General features: G+C 48.0%; 2 protein-coding genes across 4 annotated transcripts in view; one reads left to right on the top strand and one right to left on the bottom strand.

Moving 5' to 3' along the window:
* Positions 1-1,522: 1,522 nt before the first annotated feature.
* Positions 1,523-2,725, bottom strand: LOC116660798 (vegetative cell wall protein gp1-like). Of its 3 annotated transcripts, none has more exons than XM_032471067.1 (3): positions 2,071-2,725; positions 1,864-1,966; positions 1,523-1,662 (listed from the first exon to the last, which is right to left on the bottom strand). In XM_032471067.1, exons 1-3 carry the CDS (start codon positions 2,720-2,722, stop codon positions 1,545-1,547), a joined length of 873 nt encoding a protein of 290 aa, XP_032326958.1. In that variant the 5' UTR covers positions 2,723-2,725; the 3' UTR covers positions 1,523-1,544. The 3 variants fall into 3 exon arrangements, with proteins under 3 accessions (XP_032326958.1, XP_032326959.1, XP_032326960.1); XM_032471068.1 differs by having other exon boundaries at positions 1,523-1,659; XM_032471069.1 differs by having other exon boundaries at positions 1,613-1,745.
* The window catches only part of DOCK5 (dedicator of cytokinesis 5), a 176,603-nt gene continuing 169,035 nt past the window's right edge, over positions 2,633-10,200 (top strand). Inside the window, 1 exon segment of the mRNA XM_032471059.1 lies at positions 2,633-2,763. Coding sequence (XP_032326950.1) covers positions 2,721-2,763 — 43 coding nt within the window. The 5' untranslated portion in view covers positions 2,633-2,720.

Below are 10,200 nucleotides of genomic sequence, written 5' to 3'. Positions count from 1 at the left end.
CAGATGAAAAGAAGGATACTGAAAGTAAATCTGGCGGTGGATCTTAGTGCAACTTTCCGCAAGGTTCTGCATTAATTTAGTATACATTACAATAAACAGAAAATGCAATTACATATTTATTTTAACTATTTTGAATGTTTCAGAACCTTTAAAAAAAACTAAAATAACCCTCTTCAAAACACCATCAGAAAGTTAAACTAGATCTATCTAGCCACCAAACTTTCCAAAAACATATGCTGATTAAAGGATAGTAAGAAGCCTCAGTGCCCACACTGCCCTCTTGTTGTTTCCACCCTCAATTTATGTCCAGAACCCAGCCTCTTTTCCACCTCCACTCCTACCATCCTGGACCCAACGACCTTCATTTTTTGCCTGAACTACTGAAACAGCCTTCCATCCATCTGATCTTCCTGCCTCTTCCCTTGTGTCTTTACAGTCTATTCATCCCACAGCAGGCAAACTCCATCATGCCCTTGCTCGGTTCAAAATCCTCCAAATTTTTCCCATAGCAACATATAAAGCCCTTGCTATGCCTTTCATGATCCTGTTTTATTGGATCGCCCTGTGCCTCTTGGAACAAGTTTCCTCCCGTATTCTGCCCCTTACTAACACCTCTCACCACCCGGGAATCCATGCTGTTCCTCGCAGTCTTTGGAACCTGCCAAACATGCCTCTGGGCTTCTGCACTTGCTGTTCCTGATGTCCAGAATACTTTCCTCTGAAATCCTCTTTTCCTGCAGGTCTATTCTTCACTGTCACTGCATCAGAGATGCCTTCCCAGACCACTCAGTATAAAACTGCAGGGCCCCCTACCTGTCCTGTCCTCCCTGCTCTGGATTTTTTCTACAGGCTTAGCCTCGTTTGCATACTTTGTTCATTGCCCAGCTCACCTCTTTTAGACTGTAAGCTCTATTTGAGGGTAGGGATTTAACTTTATTCACTGCTGTGAGCCCATTCTTAAAACAATGGCTGACATCTAGTAGGCACTTAATAAATATTTGTGGAAAGAAGAAATTAAGGAAAGTAGAAACTGGGAGATCAGGCTGATTGTGATGTCACTGGCAGAGGAAGGGAAATTTGGGGAGAGATGGTAGGATTCCTTCTGAATGTTAAGTCTAAAGGGACAGATTTTTTTGAAATTATCATTACACTTTGTGAATAAATACCTGTTCGTCGATGGCGAAGGGAGTCCTAGGAGTGACCCACCATGAATAAGACCTTTAAAAAAATTCAGATCTGACTTTGCAAAAAGTTACCAAAGTTAAAATGCACTAAGTCTTCAATGAAGTTTCACTACATCTTCCCTTCATGTTCCAAATAGGCCAGAAAACCTTCCCAGCCTGCAAGGACAAACCAGTTTCTTTCAAGAGACATTTTCTGAGGCAGTGAACACAAACCAGCTGGTCATTTACTCTGATTTTACTTCTGTGTGCGAGGTAGCAAGGCGCCCCACCCCCACCTCGGATCCAGATCCAGTCTTCATTCTTGACGTCTCTCCAGGAGGAAGTGAGATCCAGGAGAGTTTCAGAGGAGCCTGGGGCCGTTCAAATGAGCAGCCCCTGAGTTTGGCTCTTCGTCCAAACAATACGGTCGATGAACGAGACAGGCTTGGCTGTGCCCGGCCCCCTTCTCCGCAGGGATGCTCTCTGGGCTGCTGGGCTGCTGGAAAAGGGAGATCTGTGGGGCGGACCTTTCCCTCGAGCATGAGGGTCTGACTGTCTTCAGCTGGGGAGGGCTCCCGGTGTCTGGGGGAGACAGGATTTCCAAGTCAGGGCTCCCTACGTCATTTTCCCACAGAGGCCCCCCTAGGAAACGATCTGATACTTTTGAGAAGCCCGTCTCCCCTGCATCAGTTCTGTTTACCAGAAGACAGACGTTCCTGCTTTGAAGGCTATAATCGGTGGCCGCAGGAGATCTTGTCTGTCCTGGAGTCGGGCTTCCAGCTCTCGTGGTGTCACTGAAAGCTCTAGGGGGTGAACGCAGCAATCAAGCGCTCATTCAACAAATATTTACTGAGCGCCCGCTCAGTGCCGGGCACTGCGGGTGCCCCGGGGGCGAGAAGTAACTCACGCAGGATCTTAGTTCCTGTTAACTCATCCTCGTTCCCGCAGAGGCTCCCGCGCGCGCGGTGTGAGCGGACCCCGCGCTCCTCGCCCGCCCGCCCCGCCCCGCACGGCGTGCCCCGTGCCTCCAGCGCAGCCCTCCCGCCTCCCGCGGCGGGGAACCCGCCCCCCGGGATCCAGCCTCCGGGGTTTAGCCCGGGTGGGGAAGGCGGGGAGAAAAAAAGCAAAACACAGAAAGGAAAAACAAACGCCTCCCCGGCCGTGCTGGGAGACTGCTCCCGGGAAGTGCGCGAGGCGGAGCCGGCGCCGGCCCGGGGGAGCGCGGAGTCCCGGGCGGGCGGGTGCCCGCGGGTCGGGGCGCGGAGGCGGCCTGGGCGGGCGGAGGGCGCGGCCGGCGGGAGGGGCCGGGGCGGCGCCCGTAGGGGCGCGCACGGCGGCGTGGCCGCCGGGCCCAGCAGGTGACCGCGGGCTGGAGCCGGGGCCGGAGCGGACTGCGGGCGGCGCGGCTGGGAGGCGGCGCGCGGGGCCGGCGAAGTTGGCTGGAACATGGCGGAAGAGCTCGGGGCGCGCGGGAGCGCGGGGCGGCGGCGGCCGGAGCCCCGGGAGCTGTAGCCGCCGCAGCCGCCGCCGCCGCCGCCGCGGGGCGAGGTCTCCGCCATGGCCCGCTGGATCCCGACCAAGAGGCAGAAGTACGGGGTTGGTGAGTGTCTGCCCCACCCGCCGCCAAGTTCGCGGGAGCGGCCCTGCCCCGCGCGGAGTTGGGCGGCGGACGCCGGGCCATCGGTGCGCGCCCGCCGGGGGACCGGGGTCCGGCTCCCGCTGCCCTCGGGGGCGCCGGGAGGGCTCGGCTCCGGCTGCCGCCGTCCGGGGGCGGTGGGAGCCGGGGCCCGCTCCGGGAGCCCGGCGAGGGAAGTCGTGCTGGCTTCGGGGAATCCAGTGGCTAAAAGTGCTTTCTGGGCTCCGGGACTGGCCATCCTGCCCCCGGCTCCAAAGCTCCAGCGCTCTGCGGAGGAGAGACGCGCAAAGCGAGGGCGCTCGCCTGCGGCTGGTTTGGGACACCAGCTCTGCCGCTCGCCCCTCTCCTCCCCGGCCGTGTGGCTTCATTCGGTAGTTTGTAACCGGCCGAGGCCGGCGGAACGCGAGTCCGCTGGCCGGCCCGGTGCCTTGTGCCTTCCCTCTTCGGTTCTCTCCGAAGCCCAGAGTGAAGAAAGAGTTCGGGCTGGGAAGCCGCCCTCCCCTCACGCCTCCCAGGCACTAGGATCCCGATAGCAGTTGTAAACTGATTGGGAAATTCGAGTTGTGGTGTGGTGATGGAAGCGACAGGAAGTGTGCGGCATGGGAACGGGGGTGGCGGGCCCCCGGGGCAGGTTGTGCGGACACTGGCCCCCAGCGGAGCGTGTATGGAAGGAGAGGGTTGCAGACTGCCTTCTGAATCCCAATTCTGTCGAATAAGTCGGGGACATTTTATTAAGAAAACTGTGACAGGTCCCGTGCAGGGCACTTGGCATTTTGTAAACCACGGTGTAGAGAGTCCCCACGACGTGCGCGGGGTTGCTGTCGTGTTGGGTTTCGATCCGAAGCAGTGGCTGGGCAGGGTCTTGACCCAGGTGAAAATGGTCCTTCTCCACTAACAAGGAGTAGGGTTGCTGAGGTCTTGAGGGAAAACTCTGCCATTAGCGGGGCGATTATAACAGTGGCCAGTTAGGCTTGGGTGCGATTCGCTGGTATATACGGTTGTGTGCGTTGAGAAATTTTATCACTTCCTCTCAGGGTCATTCATTTGGCCTATTTGTAATTTAGCCTTCCGCTTCACCCCGCCCCCAGTTTTTTCCCCCCTTCACCTTAGTGGTTAACTAGGGAGCCCTCTTTGAACCTGTTAATCTGTTTTCTGATGGCTATTTCAGAAATACTTCTATTTTTTTGGTTTTCTTTTTTTTGGAGGGGGTGTAATTAGATGTAATTATTTATTTTAATGGAGGTGCTGGGGATTGAACCCAGGACCTCATGCGTGCTAGGCGTGCACTCCACCACTGAGCTAGACCCTTCCTTCAGAGATACTCTTAACATCATCCATCTCTAGGTGACTTTAAACTCTGTGGCCATGAGTCAGTTACAAGAAAACAAACATGCTCATATTTCTTACTTTTAGATTCTGATCCTTTATGTATGTATGTGGTCATGTATATAATGATATATATATAATTCCTTATTTTCCATATGTTGCAAAAACCTTTTTCCCTTTAAATTTCTTTTGGAATCCTTGCACTCTCCTAAGGCTGTATCTCCGATGTTATATAGATGTTTTTGTCCCAGACGACCCCTTTGTGATTTGGTCGCGAGATTTCAGACAGGGACTCCTGATCAGGTGTACGTTAGTTAAGTAGCTAGTCAATTGTTGTGGAAGTGAATTGGAGTCAGTTTATTTGTGAGTATTACTGGGTACTAACTCCTAAATTAAAGTATGTTTAGCAATGGCTAACCAGTCTACTCACAAAAAAGTTATCAGTTCTAACTTCGTTCAACAGGGGAAAAAGCTTTCCAAAACCATTATGACTTTGGCATCATTAAATGCAAACATGCCCTTAGAATGTGGTAGCCAAATTGCACCACGATATAATTTGGGAGAATTTCCAGAGACACAATAGATTCTGATTAATCTGGTTTGACAAAAGGACCCACTGTTAGGACAGATAAGCTGATGAGACAAATCTCCATTGTTTATTCCTAAAACACATTGTTGTTCCTGTTACCTCCCTGCTGGGAAGCCTTCCTTGGCCTACAGGGTAAAGTCTGGACTGAGCCCGGCTTTCAAGGTTCTGATAATCCAGTTCCACAGACCTTCCCAAACTGTCTCTCTCACAGATTCTTTCAGCCCTCCCGCACAGACACTGCCCTTCTTGCTCTTGTGCAATATACCACGGAGAGTCCCTCCTTTGGGACTTTGCCCCCCTGTACTTGTCCCCTGTTCTGCGTGCCCTCCCACCTCTGCGTCCCACAGTCCAGCCTTCCGCTCAGGGCTCCCATCGGTACCGCCTCCTTCAGGTTGGGTGTTCACCAGACCCCATACCTTCACGCCGCTGCCTCACAATTCCTCCATTTTCTTGCTTATCCTATCTTGCGGTTCAGTGAACGAGAAGGTTATGGTTCTGTGTCCCTGTGACTCAAGAGGGGTCCTCAGTTTAGAGCATGCTTTCAGCAGGTACTTGTCCTTGGTGTTGGGGTGGTGTTCCGAAGCACCAGCCTTATTTCTATGACTTAATGCAGTTTTTTCCCCAATCAGGTTTTAGCATCTCACTCACTCCAATATGAGATTTATTTTGTTCTGTTAGATGGATGAAGTGAGAGCCTTTAGTCGGTCTTCGTCTTTGCAAGTAAAAAAATGAACCATGCTACTGAGAAAACAAACAGAATAGACAGACTTTTAAAAATACGATTGGAAAAATTGGCTTATTAGCCTTTGCCGTGGGGTTCACTTCTGAGTGTCTGTTGGACAGATTTCATTTCTGGGAAATGAAGCAAACTCTGTGATGGACATTTTGAAGCGTTTTAATGACTCATAGCCACTCTGTGTGGGGGGAGCGCTTTGATCTCAGTTTGAATTGTGCACGGTGAAGCCAGCAGCCTGTACTTAGGGCCACGATTGGCTGTCGCTGACAGCCTAGATTATTCTACAGGGACCGACGTGCAGTCTGTCTGGGCTTTCTTAGTTCTTCAAAGACGTTGGCTGGACGTCTAGCATTAGGTGGGCTGAAATGACCTCTGTGTGTTTTCAGGCGAGAGGACCACAGACTTGCTTCTTTAAACTTCTGTGCTAAGTTCTTAGGAACAAGTGCTCCGCCCCGCTGCCATGGAAAACTGTTTTCTTTCTCCTTCTCTTCTCCTTGTTTTCTTTTCCTTTATTCTTTCTTTCTGTCTTTCTATAATTTTTTTCTGTTTTAGGATATGAGGGTAAAACATGTTTATTTTTATTTTAACCTTTTTTTAAAATTGAGGTATAGTCAGTTTACAATGTTGTGTTAGTTTCTGGTGTACAGCATAATGTTTCAGTCATCCGTATGTTCCTTTTCATATTCTTTTTCATTATAGGTTCCTACAGGATACTGAATATAGTTCCCTGTGCTGTACAGTAGAAACTTGTTTATCTATTTTATATATGGCAGTTAGTATCTGCAAATCTAGAACTCCCAATTTATCCGTTCCCACTCCCTTTCCCCCTTGGGTAACTGTAGTTCTGTGAGTCTGTTTCTGTAAAACACTTTTATTTAGATGTCAAGCAAACATTAGTGATGTATATTCAGCGTAGCCTTCTGATGATTGAAACATTTCTTCATCAGAGTTGTCTGCTCCCTAACAAGCTATTCATATCACGAACAGACCCAGATTTTATTGGTGATGGATTCTTTGCAAAATCGTTCTTTATTGTTGGTTGGGATTCATCATATATATTGTTATAATGTGATGAGAGGCAATTTGGGACGGAATGTTTGCTTCGCTATTAGCTTTTCAACTGTTTCGTGTACTGGGTAGGCCCAGTTAGCTTAAAAACATTTAACTTTGCAGATTCTCGAATGTTAGTGGTAAAAATTTGTGATACTGTAACACAAGTGTTCTTTATTAATGCAGAATAACTGCTGTACTTTTGAATTAGTGATGAGCACGTACGATTTTTTTTTTCAAGATGTCTGTAATCACCATAATGCGAATGAAAACACCTGTGATTTCAATTGATGCCGAGCACCAGGAGTACGCCTGTGGCTTATTGCCTGCGGTCATAATTGAAGTAAATGCTGAGTCTCAGAAAACAGAGGTGTAATTTTTTTCCCTCTTCAAGTGCATGTTTCCTCGGAATTTGCACACAGATGAAGAATCCTTGGCTGTAAAGATCACATAGTTAATTAGTTACAGAACCAGATACAAGCAACAACAGTAACACATTGATCAGCTGTCCACTGTGACACACAGGTGCTAGACATTATACATTTGTAATGAATTGAGGAATCCTCCCCTTAAGGCGTCTGTGTTCTAACAACACTGAGGCTGAGAAGAGAAGGAATAGAGAATTAATATTTATTACGAATTCACTTTGTGACATTGTTCTGAACCTTTTATTTCAGTATGTTCCAGAAACATGTAGGGGTCTAGAAAACCCTTTAGGGGGCCCATGAGATTGAAACTTTTTTGGGGCAGTAATACTAAGGTGTCATTGGCCTGTTGCCACTCTGTCCTCCCATGAGCATACAGCATAGTTTCCCAGGGGTGGCATCAAGTGTGATACTGGGATGGACTAATGCAGAGCCAGATACGAGAAACTGACTGCCTTTAGTGATGCCAGACATCGAAGAGATTTACAAACATGCAAAACCATGCAACTCTTCTGAGTGTTTTTGTTTGGAAAAGTAGATTTGCTCTAAATAGATGTATATATATTTGCTAGTATGTATTGGGTTTGTTATGGTTACTTTAATTACGAAAAATATTTTTTAAGTGTGTCAGCTTGAATTTCTGATATGGTGAATAGTGATAGCTGTTACCCACATACACAAAAGCTCTTTGGACTTCTCAATAACTTTTAAGAGTGTTATGGGGGGGAAAACCCTAAAAAAACTAATTAAAAGAAAAGTATTACAGGGGTTCTGAGACTAAAACTTTCAATGCTGCTACTTTACACATTATTGCATTAAATCTTTGGGATAATGCTGTAGTTCTCACAGATTGTGTCCTTCTGCAGATAAGAAATCCCAGATAAGAAATATACATTTTTTTCATCCATGTCCACATAATCTCGTTATAAGCCAAAACTCTCCTCCTTGTGTGTTTCCCAAACACACAGTTTCAATTGTTCATCCGTCACCTTGATCTCTGCCACGTGCCGTGTTGACCTTAAACAGATAGACTGCCAGTCATTTCTCCGGCAAAAAAATGGATTTATTCGGGATCAGCGGAGAATTGCAATTCAGGGTCAGAAGTGCCCTGTGGGTCTGCAGGCCACATGCAAGTAGGTCCCTGCAACCAGGAGAGGAGAACCCTCTCATAGAGGGGACAAGGAAGGGCTGTAGTAAATAGTCCACTGGAGGAATTGAGAGTTTGAAGCGTAGTGGCTTTTCATTGGCTGCGTTGTGATCGGTCCCATTGGCTGAGCTCCTGCCAGGCAAGAAGAGGAAGGCTCTTCTTCCTGTTGGGTTCTGCCGTTACGCAGGGCAGGAGCCCTCCACGTCTGGCCTCCTGACTATTCTAATAGAGGTTTCTGTTTCTGTGCCAAATTTTACACCAGGTACCCTCGTGTAGCTGCTTCTTGCCCGTTGCTGTACCCATTTCCTTCTCTATTATGTTTTTACTTAATATTTTCTTTATGTTGCCTGCTTTTTGTTTTTACCTACAACAATTTATTGAACAAGAAAACCTTACCTTCCTACCGTTAAAGGAGAACCAGCATCACTTGCTTTAAAAAGAGGCCACCTTCAAAGTAAAGGCAGCAGAGATAAGACAGCAGTGTATTGGATTCTGGCTCGATGCCGTTGCCTGTCAAGCCATTTTCTCCATTAAAGAGGGAGGAGGCTGGTGCCCAGCTGAAATTTTCTCTTTGGTGTATTACTGTGGATTCTCTCTATTTGCGGCAGTTAAAATTATATAAAGCCACCTCAGACACTGACTTCGTGCGTGTTGAACCATTGCTCCGAGGGGAAATACAAGGTCAGGTTCCTGGGAGCCTCTGGTCACATTTTCATCAACTGATCAATATGTCACCTTATTTTGTGTTTCTATTTAAGGTTTAAAGACCTCATTTAATATACATCGTTGATTCACTAACATTCGACTCAAGGCCAAGAACCCTGTATAACTCAAGCCTGAACAAAGCTTACCTAACCTGTGTATTTTCTCCATAAGGCAAATCACGTCCTTTTTGGGCTTGAGAACACGACACAGCCCTTGAATGCTAAGCTTGGGGGCCATTTAAATAGCAAAATCTTTAGCAAAGAGCACAAAATTAAAACATGGCACTGAAGTTAAGACCCTGAGAAGGACTCTTGTTTACAGCATGAGGACTGAAGCAGAAAGGTGGGGGGGCGACCCCGTGTCCCACCTCGAGTGGGAACTTGCGTGTCTCTGCACACACCTCGGAGTGACCTGCAAAGCACCCAGGAGTGCTGATCTGTGGCTTACGAATAAATTTTAGTGAGTGAGGGAATTCACAAATACTGTAGAATCTGCGAATAATGAGGATCAACCGTAGTTGATTTAGATAGAGAATTAAAAATGGAATCACATTCCATTCTTAGCTCTTTCTGAGAAGCCTAGTGAAAGGTACTACTGTCTTGGCCCACAGCCTGTCTGGCCACAGCTCTCGACATCTCGCCTTTTCCCTAATTGCCCTATTTGTTTGTTTGTTTGTATTTACTGTCTGTCTCCCATACTAGAATGTGGGGTTATGAGGACGGGAACTTTATCCTCGTCATCAGTGTTCCCCAGCTCCGGGGAAGGCACCTGGCACGCGGTCAGCACTCAGCAAATAAATACTGAGGGAGTAAATGAATGCTGCTACCTCCCGAAACCTGTCTTGTGGGCCATGAGAGGGAATTTTCCCCACGTATATTGCCCTCTGTGCGCCTCCAGTGAGATAGTCAAAGGCTGTAAGAAAAAAAAAAGGAAAGGATAGATAACATTGGCTTAATAAGTTGTTTAAGGAAAGGATCGTGCAAACATGGCGGGAGAGGAATGGAAATCCTAAGCGATGATTTATTAGACAGGAGGGAAATGGGAGCGCTTTGTGGCTACTGCTCCCCCCCCCCCCGTCATTATTGGTGGAGGCTTTGTGGAGGAAAATGCACTGTAGCCTTGGCTAAATGGAAGAAAAAGGCTTGACCAAAGTGGTGAATAGGGTTTAGGAGGTTCTGACTCATTGGATTAGCGCCGTGTTGAGCACGAGTTGGAAAGGAAAGAAGATGCAACCTAAGGGAGGGAACCAGGCGTTTAAAGTCACCCGTCCCTTCGCATTACCAGGAAGGAGTCGAGAAGCCGTTCAGTCAGCACCTGCAGACTGTGTGCAGGGTAGTTAAACCAAGAAGGTAAGAGATCACAAGTAACGTGGAAAAGAAAACGTCACTTAGAGTACCGGCGAGGGGCTTGGAAGCAAAGGTCA

The sequence above is a fragment of the Camelus ferus genome, chromosome 31 (assembly GCF_009834535.1).
Source record: "Camelus ferus isolate YT-003-E chromosome 31, BCGSAC_Cfer_1.0, whole genome shotgun sequence".
NCBI lineage: Eukaryota > Metazoa > Chordata > Mammalia > Artiodactyla > Camelidae > Camelus > Camelus ferus.
Note: the sequence above shows the minus strand (reverse complement) of the source record. Positions and strands in the feature narration are given on the sequence as shown.

Bases quoted from the DNA above. Each gene is read 5' to 3' on its own strand.
- LOC116660798 (XM_032471067.1), bottom strand. From the start codon at position 2,722: ATGGCGGAGACCTCGCCCCGCGGCGGCGGCGGCGGCGGCTGCGGCGGC. The intron at 1,967-2,070 runs GTGAGTTACTTC...TTCACCCCCTAG, and splicing joins AACAGGAACTAAGATCCTGC to AGCTTTCAGTGACACCACGA. The intron at 1,663-1,863 runs GTAAACAGAACT...TCCCTTTTCCAG, and splicing joins GCAGGAACGTCTGTCTTCTG to CAGCCCAGCAGCCCAGAGAG.